This window comes from Sardina pilchardus, chromosome 7 (assembly GCF_963854185.1).
Source record: "Sardina pilchardus chromosome 7, fSarPil1.1, whole genome shotgun sequence".
In the NCBI taxonomy this organism is placed as follows: Eukaryota; Metazoa; Chordata; class Actinopteri; order Clupeiformes; family Clupeidae; genus Sardina; species Sardina pilchardus.
In genome coordinates, this window is record NC_085000.1 from 5,423,145 (window position 1) to 5,437,555 (window position 14,411).

General features: G+C 42.6%; 2 protein-coding genes across 4 annotated transcripts in view; both read right to left on the reverse strand.

Moving 5' to 3' along the window:
• LOC134087140 (dihydropyridine-sensitive L-type skeletal muscle calcium channel subunit alpha-1-like) overlaps positions 1-9,285 on the reverse strand; it is a 24,244-nt gene extending 14,959 nt beyond the window's left edge. For both annotated transcript variants that reach the window (XM_062540429.1, XM_062540428.1), the window contains exons 1-13: positions 8,866-9,285; positions 6,956-7,061; positions 3,748-3,887; positions 3,386-3,519; positions 2,942-3,094; positions 2,522-2,727; positions 2,055-2,158; positions 1,754-1,896; positions 1,531-1,609; positions 1,262-1,422; positions 951-1,176; positions 452-659; positions 111-231 (exon numbers count right to left, since the gene is read on the reverse strand). In XM_062540429.1, coding sequence (XP_062396413.1) covers positions 111-231; positions 452-659; positions 951-1,176; positions 1,262-1,422; positions 1,531-1,609; positions 1,754-1,896; positions 2,055-2,158; positions 2,522-2,727; positions 2,942-3,094; positions 3,386-3,519; positions 3,748-3,887; positions 6,956-7,061; positions 8,866-9,026 — 1,942 coding nt within the window. In that variant the 5' untranslated portion in view covers positions 9,027-9,285. The remainder of the gene's footprint in view (positions 1-110; positions 232-451; positions 660-950; positions 1,177-1,261; positions 1,423-1,530; positions 1,610-1,753; positions 1,897-2,054; positions 2,159-2,521; positions 2,728-2,941; positions 3,095-3,385; positions 3,520-3,747; positions 3,888-6,955; positions 7,062-8,865) is intronic.
• Positions 9,286-9,938: 653 nt separating this feature from the next.
• Positions 9,939-13,763, reverse strand: tmem9 (transmembrane protein 9). Of its 2 annotated transcripts, none has more exons than XM_062540431.1 (6): positions 13,640-13,763; positions 13,103-13,222; positions 12,927-13,018; positions 12,686-12,794; positions 12,404-12,535; positions 9,939-11,815 (listed from the first exon to the last, which is right to left on the reverse strand). In XM_062540431.1, exons 2-6 carry the CDS (start codon positions 13,196-13,198, stop codon positions 11,675-11,677), a joined length of 570 nt encoding a protein of 189 aa, XP_062396415.1. In that variant the 5' UTR covers positions 13,199-13,222; positions 13,640-13,763; the 3' UTR covers positions 9,939-11,674. The 2 variants fall into 2 exon arrangements, with proteins under 2 accessions (XP_062396415.1, XP_062396414.1); XM_062540430.1 differs by having other exon boundaries at positions 12,398-12,535.
• Between the last annotated feature and the right edge of the window lie 648 nt (positions 13,764-14,411).

Genomic DNA, 14,411 nt, shown 5'->3' on the forward strand with positions numbered 1-14,411 from the left:
AGTTTAGGAAACAGCAAAGCTTCCAGGTGATGACACACACACAGTCTACACTAGTAAACACACGCACATTCACTGAACAAAATGACGTGAGATGAACTCATTAAGGATACAGTTCCCGAGGACGTAAAGAATAACAAAGTAAATGCTGACGAGGATCCCGGGAAAAGTTGGCCCTCCGTGAGACATTACACCATCGTACATAATGGCGTCCCAATCCTCTCCTGTCAGGACCTGGAAAGACCATCACCAGCCGTTATCACCACAAAAGAATTACCTTGAGATCTGTAGACCTGGTCTCTTGACAGACATGACATACAGTACAGTAGCCTACCAGAGTAGACATAATTGACATCACATTTAAGAGTAAGTCGAAATTCATCTGCTAGCACTATAGGGGCTGTACAGCTTCATGAATGGCAAAAAGTACAGTTTGTACTGTCCGATTTGTTACCTGGAAAACACTGATCAGGGCTTGACCAAAGTTGTTGAAGTTGCTCCGCCGCACCACCCCGTCGGGGAAGTTGAACTTGCCCCCAAACACCTGCATACCCAAGAGTGCGAAGATGACGATGAAGAGGAAGAGGAGCAGGAGGAGGCAGGCAATCGAGCGCACAGAGTTCAATAGGGACGCTATGAGGTTGCTGAGGGATGTCCAATGCCTGACCGCCACAAATGGACAAGAGAAGAGTTCAGTGGTATCAATTAATGAGTGATTATCTTTATTATTGTTGTGCAGTTTTATGGAATCTTGATTGCTAAGGCTACTGTATGTAAGTCACACAATGTTCCACACGATTGCATTTTGGTTCAGGTCTCCAAATGTTTACATCTTGTGATATAAATACCTTGTGTACAGTATGCTGTTGTTTTTTTATATTCAAGTCTTGTGGGTCATTTTAATACCAACAGCAGCCATTTTAGTGAGCATTCAGTTTGTAGAATATACTTACTTTGTGAGTTTAAAGATGCGCAGCAGTCGCATGCTCCTCATCACCGAGATGCCCAGAGGGGTCATGACCCCAGCCGTCACTAGAATGATCTCCAGAATGCCAACCACCACCACAAAGCAGTCGAAGCGGTTGAGGATGGACATAAAATAGGCCCGCAGGCCAAAGGCATACATCTTCATGACCATCTCAATGGCAAACAGTGTCAATAGGATTCTGTTGGCAACATCTACAACAAAGAGGGTGGATGTTAAGTCCAGGTGAGTTAGGCTACTAAGACATTGTAAATATTTGATTTCTAAATCGAAACGGACCTTGCAACAGTGTGAGTGTGTCCGACTGGTGGTGATGTTCCGTGGCGATGGCCAGTGTGTTCAGGAGGACGGTGAGGATGACTAATCGGGTAAAGATCTTGGTCTTCACACAGATGATGCATTTCTGCCGCAGAACCCGGTGCCAGCGGCGTGCCGCATGACTGTAGAGGGAGCAAGCAGAGGGAGCTGGTGACGAGCTTGTGACGAGCTTGAGACGAAAAGACAAGTTCTCACCCCAAATGATAGCACTTTCCTGTGTTCATACTTACTACAAGTAGACTAGTTGAGTCATTCCTTTTATGTTAAACAGGCTGTCTGACTCTGAGTTCTCATTCAGTGGAAGCAGTGCTAAGATGGAGAATAAAAATAACCAATTAATTTAGTTTGTGCTAAATTTTGCGATTGACACCTGATAAGAACATTGTTTCAGATACCCATAAACACGGTGCAGATGTTTTTGAACAAAATGAGAGGTAGGTGTATCTGATTTACCTTTCCCCTCCCCGCAGTCCATGATCTCTGCCTGAGTGATCCACTCCATGTAACCCTTTAAGTCATCGTCTAGCTGCTGTCGCTCTCTCAGTTTCTGGAACTCTCCCCTGGATCTGGCCTTTTCACGTTCTTTGGAGAACTCCCTAGAGGGAACAAAAAGTATAAAGAAAACCCATTCCAATAATCTCTTGAAAGAAGCAAATTCTTCACCCAAAGTGTGAATTATGATTGATATTGAGCTAAAATTAATGAATGGAGAACAGAGAAAATGCAAAAAAACTCTAAAAAAACCCAATCATACCCGCTCAGGACTCCCAGAACAAGGTTCAGCATGAAGAATGAGCCGAGCAAAATGAGACTCACAAAATAAATCCAGGCCCAGTCTTTGCCAATGGCGTCATTCACCTGGAAGAAAAAATGGCACTAAATGTCACTAAATGTGAAATACAGAAGTAAAGAATAGTGTACTGTATGTGAATAATTATTATTATTATTAGTATTATTATTATTATTACTATTTTTAGAGTTTATTTGATAGGGACAAACACAGTATAAACAAACAGCTAAGCTAAAATTGTAGCTATGTTATTTAGCTGAAAACAGCTATGTGATGTATGCATCATGGTGTTTATACAGTAGCTAATGCTAATTTACAACACAATAAATGTAACAGAGTGGCCTCTTTGATAGGTGTATGTGTTTCCAACTACATGTCTATTGCAAGGATGCATTAGGCAGTCATGTATTAGAGAGCACTGATGGCTTTACCCAATAGAGAACATTAGTCCAACTCTCAGTGGTGATGCACTGGAAGACTGTGAGCATGGCAAAGCCAAGGTTGTCAAAGTGAGTGATGCCATTGTTAGGCCCGGGCCAGCCTCCGCGGCACTCTGTCCCGTTGATGAGGCAGCGGCGCCCGTGGCCAGCCTGGGCACACGGGGCGGGCACATCATTCTCCACAATCCCGTAGATGTCTGTGACAGAAAAGGAACATCACTGGCAGCTAGCATCTGGCAGTTAACTCATTAACTACGTACCTAACTATCTAACTACATAACTAACTAATTGCAAACATGATAGAAATGACTGGGCTGATTGACCAAAGGTCACTGAGGCACAAACTCCTGTCTGGCCTTTCTACTGTATGTCTAAATGCTTGTGGCCCCTAGCTGTGTCCTCAAGACTTGCCTGTTCCTGTATAGTAGCAGGTCTTATGCATCTTGCACTTGAAAAGCTCCAGGCCCATGATGGCGTAGATGGTGACCACAAGGAAGACCAGCAGGGCCACGTGGAATAGGGGCAGCATGGCATAGATGATGGAGCTCATCACCACCTGCAGACCTGGAGGGGAATGTCAAGGGCAAAGTCAATAAGCCATGAACTGGTGGGGTTTAGCCAAGTCTGTGGAGTTCATTCGCCTTATTCAGGCGTTGGCCATTGCCAACCAAAACAGGGTACAGGGTACATAAACCAAAGGATTGTTGCGTTCTATGCCTTCAATAGTAGGTGGCGAAATACATTAAGGATATAGTAATTGACTCATTGCACTCTGTAGCCTCGTATTGGTTTACAAAATGGCCGCCACGTGAATAACGCGAGTGTTTTGGCCTATGACTAGTTGCAGTGTCTTACTGGGGACGCCAGTGATGAGGCGAAGGGGTCGCAGGACTCTGAAGGCTCTCAAGGCTTTTATGTCAAACCCTCCTCCCTTCTCCACTGGATGCCCACCCATTTTGTTGATGGAGTCCACAAAGATAGTGAAGATTCTGTGGGAACAGCAACGTTGGCTTAGTTTCGGTTCACCACACAGACTTTTTACCTCTATCAGTTGTCCGTGAGCAGTAAGAATGATTACTTTCACACAATTCGCTTCTTGGCAGGATACAGAGATGCCAAACATTATTGAGAAGTCATTTACATGGTGAAAACATGCCTCTTTGAAAGACTGAACACATTTTTATGATTTGAGATCACATTCATCAGCTTTATCTTACCCCATAAAGACAATGACAAAGTCCAAAATATTCCAGGCATTTCGTAAATACGCCCCTTCATGGAGTAGGAATCCATATGCCACTATCTTTGAAAAGCACTCCACAGTGAAGATGAACAGAAAGATGTATTCCAGAGTCATCTGTTTGAAAAGAGACCACAACATAAGTCAGCTGATAAACAGTCAATAATTGCCTTGCAAGGCATCTCACACTTCACTTTCTCTAAACTGTTTGTTGTAAGAATGCTTTCTACTCATCTTTGATTCAGAGCCATCAGAGTAATTTACATTAGGAAGTAGTTACTAGTTAGTAAGTTAATGAACAAGAAGTCTTTGTCATTTTAGAAGCTCACATTCTTTTTTTTTTCAATGCTGTGTGAAACTTCCTTGCTGAAAAAAGCAGCCTGACCAGTTCAAGGTGGTTGCTGGTTGACCAGTTTGTTAACCAGCTTGTTTGACCACCCTATGATGGTTGACCAGCTACTGTAGACCAGCGAAAACATGCTTTCAGCTACAGTAGTTTACCCAGCTTACGATGGTAATTCAGCTGATATTGCTTGTCGTACCACCTCAAGCAGTTAGTGTTGCTGGTCTACATTGCTGGTTTAACTGGCCATGCCAGTATCACCATCTTACAGCACCATTATCAAGCTAGGCAAGCTGGTCACCAGCATGACCATCTTACACCAGCTGTATCCCACATGACAGGCTAGTCACACACCAGCTTCTTCAGATGGTCACACCAGCAACTGGTGGCCAACTACACCAGCAAAGACCAGCGAAAACCGGCAGAGACCAGCTATACTGTAAAACCAGCTACCAACATAAGCTGTTTTCTAGCTGTTTTATTCAGCAGGGTTGTGTTACTCTGTTTACTGTGACTGGCAGTCGTCAGGTGTGGAGATGCTAGCTCAAGCCAAGAGTACTGCCATCTCCTGCCTTCATTCATCTCAAGTTTTTCCCTAGAATGAATTATTATTTAACATTTAGGAGAGGAGTATACAGGAAGAAATCAAAATGACAGTAGGCCTACAGAAAACCTTAAAATTCACATCAAAACCCAATAGACTGAGAAAATGACACACATTTGTCAGAATTAAGCATTATGTAAAGTGTGTGTTTACGTTATTAAGAACTCCTCACTCGTTATTAAGAACTCCTCACTCATTTGATGTTTGTCTTGATATTGTATCCTGAAATTGAGAGCAAATTGCTTGTGTGGAGGGCGTGTGCACTATATCAACACAGGACAGCACATTTACTGCGTATATTTGATTGATGCGAATCACACAGTCTCCAGAAGCGTGCGTGCGTCTGATAGGTGACACTGTACCCGACCTACTTCTAAGGGCCCGGTGGAGCGGCTTGGGTCAGCCCGTCTCAGCCCTGCTCCTGTTTCAGGACACATAGCGAGCATGGTGCCGTGTTGGGAGCCGTTACAGGGATGATGGTCAACTACTAAGTTATGGAAGAAATCAGGACACGCCATTGGAGTCAGATGAAATCCAATGACGGCAGAATACTACTGGTGACATGAGGATATGACTAAATGACCTGGCGCACACCCTGAGTGACCTGAATACTTTAGTGTCTTTAAGGCGTTCAAGAATCTTGATGTTGTTGGACAGCCATGAAAAGCAGGAGATTGTTTTTCCACTGATGTTGATTTTTTAATCAACTGAAGTTATTGCAGGGATGTATAACTTGTATTTGGTCTTGCACTGTACACTTCATGCATTAGTTCGTTTACAGAATGCTGAGTAGACATGTTCAATATTCCAGGCAACTGCAAATATTAAGCTCAGCATTAATACTGTGCTACAGTATATTAAGGTAATGAAGTACTGTATTTGAATGAAGTACCTTATATTGACAGTAACGAGAATATTTGTTTTTGTTCAACAGAGCCTCTATGGGATCAACAAGCTGAACAATATGAACATGTTTCAGCCAGCCCTGCTGAAACTCCCCATAGGTCTGGAGTTTATCTTTAAAACCCACTCTCACATCTGAGGAGCATGCTCCCCTCAGTGACGTCAGAGCCCTCGGCTCCTCAGTTTCTTCGAGCGTGAGCTAAATATAAAGCGCACAACGCAAAGCGCTCCTACCAGGAGGGCCTGCACCTGCCACTCGACTGTCGTCTCAGTTTCAAAAACACATCAGGGATTCAGAGTCACAGAACATGTACTGTATAGTTGACTTTCTCCAATACTCTCATCACACAGACACGCTCATCCCTCATGTTCTGGAGACCTTTCTGTTAATCCTGAACACTTCCTGTGTTTTCTTTCACTCTTGTTTTGTCTTGCTTTGACTTTGTAAAGCAACCTTGAGTTTGAGAAAGCCGCTATATAGACAAAATGTGTTATTATTATTATCACTATTATGATTCATCATGGTCCAAGAAGTGGCCATCCAGATGCTGATCACTGAGGGTTCATCATGAAGTAGATGGCAGATATATTCATACAAACTGAGATACTGTTAGGTACACCAGCAAAACATGCTTACATTCTGAGCTGGTGCTCAAAGAATTCAATGGGTTATTAGATGTATTACTGGCCTTGTTCAGGTTGGACTACCTGTGAGTAATTGTCTGGGTTTGGACAAGATGAAAGAAATTAAACCAGCCCTTTATCACTTGCATTTGTCATTTTGATGACTTGGTGATAAAGTGTGACTTATTATGCCTCCAGGAGACATGTACTCAGGATAATGGAATTATTCAAATATCGAGAATTTGTTTAATCACAGTTTAGACACTAAATTAGGTATTGAATCTAATTCAAACCCATGATTTATTTGACAACCCGTCTCATAATTGCTTAACAAGACCTACATACAATGTGTCACTATAACTGTCATCATCAGACTATTGCTACAACAAATCATCCTTCAATCAAGTTACATTGAGGGCATAATTCATGTTCACTAGAATCTGCTTGGTATACCTTATTAATCATACAGCACCTCTTGAAGATACCACTGAAATCTTAAAAACTATAATGGCCGGGTGAGGATTGACGCACACACAAAAACAGCACTGACCAACATAATGCTGATTCAAAATATGTAAAAACAAGTGATGTGTGAAAGTATGAAACAATTGTAAAACAGCAATGCCACCAACACTGAAGCTTTCCAATATAAGCATGTCTAATCTCATCATACTGACCAGTGTGTGTGTGTAAAGGTCAAGGTTCACTCACTAAGGTGGAGTTGCCGTTGTTTTCGTCCTCTTCGGACAAGGGCAGGAAGATGGCCAGGGAAATACAGTTAGCCAGGATAGTCAGCAGGATGATAACCTCAAACGGCCTGGAAGGAAGCGCTTAGGAAACAACGGCAAGACCACTGGGATTATGATATGGGGATTGTGTGACATACAGTAGCAATTATGTTGTTTGTCTGCTTGAAGTAAAATAAACGGATAGGCGTATATAAACTCATAAATGTTTTAAATGTAAATACATTGCAAAGGCTGATCAAAACCCTGCATTAATTGCAGGTGTATTTTCATAGGTAAGCTGAAATCCCATGGAAACAATATTAGGATGGAAATTGATAAGACCTTAGACTGCAGCTATTTCCAGACCTACAAAGTAAGGTGTTTTTATTTTGATTTTGGCTTTGGCTCCATTCAGCATCCTAATACTGCCCCCCTTATTTTTAGCAATGGAAAAAGCCCCGTAAAAATAATGGACACTCTGAGCTCGCATATGGGAACTGACTAGGAATGACCAAAACAACCCCATTGAAGGGTTAAGAGTTCTTGTTAGTGTCACAAGTGGCATGACACATATACTACCACCATCGTCTGTTCATATGACCACCCTGAAACAGCACACCTAAAGCACAACATATATCTGCCACCCTGCGCCTCACTGTAACCCAGCCTCCCGCTACGGTACGTGTGCATATCCACCAGTAGAGGGCGATGCTGCAGAATTCCCCTGCCGTCTCAGCATCATGTCTTCTGTGATGTGGGTGAACAGCTGCAGCGTCCCAGAGTTATTAAACCATTCACGCACAGTGCACTAACTAGAGGCCTTGACTGTATAATTACAGACCGGCAATTAATAACCCTACTCTGTCCCACTGGATCTACTTCTGAATCTGACAGGATGTTGTTTGGAATTGTGTTTGTACTTTCACACTGTTAACTAGAGTCATTGAGAGTAGGTAATGACTGAGAAAGTTTCTTCATATTGCATGCGAAATATTCAGTATGCAATGAACTATGATGCGGCAATGGTCACTATATTCATATACTTTTCTATCACTCATTTTAAACCCTTTTGTTTTGAGAGAAATTGCATGATTTGAATGAGGAAAACTACACACTATTTTCAAGTGCTGATGTTAGACAGAGCACATAGCTGTTAGGTACAAAGGTGACTTTCAAACAGAGGAACCAAAAAAAGAAAAAAAACAACAACATGTTTCTCTCTGAACTATGCCCTGATATTTTAGTCCTCCATATTTCAAACAATGTGGACACCAGCTGGTCAATTATCACCAAATTAAAGGGCCTCATTGAAGCCTTTCACCGGTGGCCTTAAATAGCTAGAGGTTAGGCCGTGGATAAGCACCCCAGACAGCGACAAGGCCTTAACTAAATGCTTTAAATCTACTCTGGTAAGTCAAGTGCACGCCAACAATCTTGACACCCTCCGCCCCCACCCCTCCTGCTATTGTCAGCCGTGCAGACATGACAACACCAGAAGAAAGAGGGGTGTCCACAGTAATGTCAACTGTGTCCCCCACCCCCACCCCCGGTCGTCCCCTCTCTCTATTTAAATGCTACTGTACTGTATGCCCCAATGGATTTATAGCAGCAGGCCAGTGGAGGAGTGGATGGTCCTTTCTCTCCCCCTCTCCACAAGACAGATATCCATGCTCTGCATGCACGTATGCTGTTGAGTGTACATTATGTATCTGGACGGATGACCTAATGTACAACTGTGGTGTCAGCTTTACCTGCCTGGCTATTCCGCTTCATATAACCTTGCTTTGCTGTTGCCTTGCTGACTAGCGCCCTAGTTTAGCTGCTGGTTCAGAGGCAGTTTGCGAATATTCTAAAAGCATCAGATAAAGATCTAAAGATCAGCGTGAAGGATACTTCCACTCCACGATGTTGATGCAGGCCTTGCGCAGGGGGTTCTTCAGCGTGAAAAAGAAGAGGGAGCGGGCGGGCCGTGGGTTTCCCCCCGTGGCCTGAAGCTTCTTCATCTTCTCTTTCTGCTTCCTCTTCAGCTCCTCTTCGTTCAAGACACCCTCCATGTTGGCTGCTCCCGCTCAGAAAAGCGCAGACAAAAATAAAAATAAAATAAAATAAGGCACTTGAGTCTAGCTGTCCAAATCCAATGCAAATTCCTCCCAAAAAAACACGTGTCCAAAGTCCTTCTGTCTTCCCTCTCACTGCAGCTTCATGACCAGCAGCTTTGCTGTACGTCCAAACGGAGCCCGTTTTTCCACCACCTCTGCCACCCTGCGTTCCCCACCGCAGTCCCTGGATCTCTCTGAGGAACAAGGGGCTGCCTCCCTTCTTGGCCCTCTGCTCTCCACTCGAAAAATTACACCAGGCGAGGGGGAAATTAGAGGAGTGGCGAGCTGGAGGAGCAGTTGGCCTGAGGTTTATATATAGACTGTGAGGTCTGACTGGCCATGCTTGGGGTTGGGGGGCTGGAGGTGGTCGAGGTGGGTGGGGAGTTGTCAAAGTTGGGGTGGGGAGGGTGAGAGTGTGTGTGTGTGTGTGTGGTGGAGAGAGAGGGCAGGTCTGGGGGGGTCTGGGGTAGTAAGGGCAGGCTCCTGAAGCAGCAGAAAGCAGAAGCCACCAAAACGCAGCTGTCGCGCACCACTGCTCTCTCCTGACAAAATCATCGCAGAAGGTAGACGTGAGGACCAACCGGAGGAGGGCAGGGGGATAGTACAGTAGTAGGGGGGCGGGCCGGGGGACTCGCTCATCAACGGCACTCATGCGACACTGCACAGATATTTGCGGGAAATGTTTATGGAGTCTGACCAGTGCTGCAGAGTATGTGGTTGAATGGGGGGGTTTCTGGGGAATTAGAGGTGCTAACAAACAAATGACTCCATAAACCAGAATTATCTCTGTGACATAGCCTTGCCAGAGTATTGTAGAGTCACCTCAATACTCTAGACTCAATGAACACAAAAGACAAATACGACAAATCATTTAAACTATTATTTTTATGCTCCCCAAGTACAATACAAGCATGAAAATATAGGTACAATGTATAATAAAACAAATAAATTATATGTACTTCACATAAAATCCAGTGCAAAACAACTGCAATTTCACATTTACTTTATGGTTGTCACAACACATTCAAGTAATAGTTTTAAAAACTATTACAAATGAAACAGAACATAAATTATTTGTTAATCACCCTCCAAAACAGAGGTGCAGTGAAGGTAGATTTTAAGAATCTTTCAGAGAAAGTGCAGACTAGCGATGCAGCCCATATTATATTTCTGACATTGTGCTAAAACTGATTTAATTGAAAATTCATTGTCTTCTCAGTAACATGCCAACTGTAATCATTCATTTCCTGCTTAGAAATGTACCTTACATATTCTACAAATACCGTAGTAAGTTTAGCAAGTAAGTACTTAGCGAGTAATTAGTAAGAAATATTAGCAATTGAAAATCTGGTACATCTCATTAACCAATTTCTATAAAACTGGATGTATATTCTTACGGGCCATTCACATCACAAATGATGACTATACCAATAACGTCAAAACAGTGTCGTTCTAGCTCATGAAAGCGTCCACACATACTATATTGATAACATGACGACACAACGATATTGTTGGAGACCAATTTCAATTTTGAGAATGATAGAAAGCTGACAGCCAATCAGAATCCATTACACTTTGGCCATCACATTCATCAACACACGGAGATACAGTAAGAGACTTTCCTTACCAGTGGTCAGCGTGGACGCTCTTGTCATTAGTTATAGTTATCGTTATAGTTACCGTTCCTGGTGTTAATGGCCCTTTCGAGAAATAGAGACCACATAAAAAAAACAATAATCATATGAAAAAATGTGCAACTCAATTGAAAGAAAACCAGTCCTTTTGCTTGTGTACTGTATGTCGATAATAATAAAGCCAAAGTGAATAAGACCAAAGAAGTTATCCTAAAGTTGATATCTTTTCTCCATGTGAACATCATTTGTAGCAGCATAGCAAAATAAATGGCAAAACAAGGTAGATAAAGACAAATAATAATACAACTAGTAAATAATGCCAAATGATGTACCGTAATTTCTGGACTATAAGCCACGGCTTTTTTCCCATGCTTTGAACCCTGCGTCTTATACAACAGTGCGGCTAATCTGTGTGTTTTAACGGCCAGGGGGGCTTCTCAACCTATGGATATTACAGGTTATGGTCTAGCACCTGCAGCTTACAGTATAGTCCAGTGCGGCTTGCTTAAGTACACATTTGTTTTTTTCCCTAAATTTCGCTGGTGCGGCTTATATTCAGGTGCGGCTTATAGTCCGGAAATTACGGTATACCAAATGCATGGTGATTCCATGAGGCAGCATAATTGCTTAGCTTGAGCGAGGTGAGATGATGCGAGTGTAGCTTCACGTTTATGAACAATCACTCCAGAAAACCCTATACCAACAGAAGCAGACTTCTTGAAAGCCAGAGTCCAGATTGAAGTAGCAGTAGTTTCCCTATCAGGCTACAAGAGAGTTTAAGTGTAAATTCAATTTCAGACACTTAATACACAATCCAGTGTAGTTGAATATATTAGACAAATGGAGACGTGTTGTTTCTTAAGAAGACCAGTGCTACTTAATATCCAGATCTTTGTTTAAAGCATGAGCTTGGTAGAAGCACTTCAGGGCTAGGGAGAGGAGATCAGGGCTGACAGCAGCCTTGGCAGCTTAACTGAGCATCTTGTGACGGTCGAACACAGTCTTCCGCTGTTCCTGGACCTGCTTCTTCCAGCGTTGCTGGGCCCCCTCGACCCGCTCAAGAACAGTGCTCCCACGACCCTGGGCTGCCTCAGCCTGAGTCCGAATGTCCTAAGATGGGAGATTGAGAGGTGAGAAGACCGTTTTCTTCAGGTCACCAGTATTGAACAGAACAATACACGAACAGCCATCCAGATGCATGAAATGACTTTTGCTTGAATATCAAACATGCATATGCTGCCCTACAAAGCCAAAGCTATGTACAAAAATCCCAAACTGCATTTGAGCAGATACTGTCAAATGAAAACCCTTATATCTCCAGGAAATGTTACAGCAGATGCATGAGATTTTAAGAAATGTATCGGAGGACATGGTATTTTATACTGGTATAAAAAAGGTGAATTTCACAAAAATGAAGATACTACACTTTGGCTTTATAGGGCAGTAGAACAGTCAAAACATTTGTTTCCTGCATATTTACAATCCAGTCCTACATTATACATACACACACATCGACAGAGACAGAGAGAGAGACAGAGACAGACTCTCTCACACACACACACACACACACACACACACACACACACACACACACACACACACACACACACACACACACACACACACACACACACGCGCACACACACACACACACACTTGACCTGTACTAATACAGCAGTAGTATACATGTACCTGTACCTCTGCATCTTCCTCATTGTGCAGTGGCTGAATGTAAGGGTCATGCTTGCGGATAAGTGGGTCAACAAGCAACAGGAACAGCATATACAACAGCAGGGCGCCCACAACGGACAAGTAGATTATTATGGTTATCTGTGGGGAGGAAATCATCAAGATTTTAAAACAATATAGCAGAATTATATGTCATGTTGTATTACTTTTCATTTTGAATCAGCATGGTATAGTGTGTGTGTGTGTGTGTGTGTGTGTGTGTGTGTGTGTGTGTGTGTGTGTGTTTTGTACCTTGATTGTATTACTGCTGCGTTCCTCATATTTGCATTCACAGAGCAGACAATAAGCTTCCACATCATGTCCCGGAACAGGCATTGGATCCACAATGTGCAAGCAGTTACTATGATGGAGACAGAACAGATTAACTTCCCCTAGTTACTAATGACACCATCACCTTCACCATCAATTCACTTCTTTATGTAAGATTGTCTCATTGCTTTCACACTAAAGTCTTTGTAAATAGCATACTCACCAGTCTTTCTGCGACACATTTCTATTGTAGATGTGTCCACTGATGTTTCTGTATGGTGGACAGATGCACTTGCATCGTATATCTTCAAAACTCTGCAAATAAAGCCATATGGTCAGAGCAACATAGAACTATGCCTACTGACATTTGACCAATAAATAATTAGATGTCTGGTTTACCCTGGTGGCATGAACGATGGAGATTGCTTCAAAGGACAACAAAGTCAAAGCAACAATCAGTGGAGCCCTTAGGCGCAGTACTTTGTCAACTGACATGTCCAGCCTCTGTTCCCTTCAGATCTGGGTAAACAAATACTTTTTTTTTTAACATTATACATACATGAGACCATAGCCTATTAAAATGATGATGTTATTAGGCTAGCAAGCTAAACCTGGTTGCCTTCCAACATTCATGTTACCTCTCCTACCAAGATAACCTGACTGCATTGCACTGACGTTACGTGAAAGGGACATGAGACATGTAACGTTAACCAACTCAACCATGACAGCTCTGAATTGCAAATATAAGCCTAACGTTACATCCGATAAAACAAATGTGTGCATTATGCATTTTCTTGTTTGACGTTAACTTGCTATCTAGCTAGCAATCTGCGTCAATTAATGTTAGAGTAACATACGGCTCTAGCTAACGTTAAACAGCTACGACCGCCACCAATAGATTATTCCGCTTATCCTTGTGTTTGCGTGTATGCTTACTTTGATGACTGAAGAGTTTATGTGGTCCTCCTCTCGTTATTTTAAAATGGTTGACAGTCTAAAATGTGCAGCAAGCTAGCTAAATCAGCTAGTTGGTAGGTTGGTAGTTATGCACGAGTCGCCTGCACCCCTCAGACCATCTTCAGTGGTACACTGCCACCCAGTGGATTGGAGCGCATACCCCCCCCCCCCCTCCCCATTCAGTGTCAGTAATGTATTTTACAGGTCATCGGTCTGTAACATATAGGCCTACCTTTCCATGGCTTTGTGTATAGCTTATGGACAGACAGACATTATAGATTAATACCTGCAGAATTGTTTACAGTTTACTTATGCAATTCTTATCTTTCTAGTTTTGACCATATCTGGAGTTTTCTGCCTGTGCTGCCTCATTCATGTGTTGGCATAGTTCCCTGTGTCGGGTTTAGTTCTCTGTATGAGGACTTCCACATCCCACTTTCACAAAATATAAATAACACACCTGTGGTAGATTGTCTGGATTGAAAAGGGGATCTTGTCTGTGATCAGCTATGATTCTAATTTCTAAGTATGTTTATAATCTGAAGTTGACAGCAAAAACAATTGTGACAGCAATACATTCTCTAATTCGAAAAGTAGGCTACACCAGACTGGAAGGACTGTAGGCTAGGCCTATATACCGAGAAGAAAAAGGAAGAAGAAGAAGAAGAGAATAATGCTGCGAATTAATCTTGTTGTCTTTCATGTAAGACTTACAGAGGACTCCAGCAGGGGGTGTTTGTGAAACTTGCTT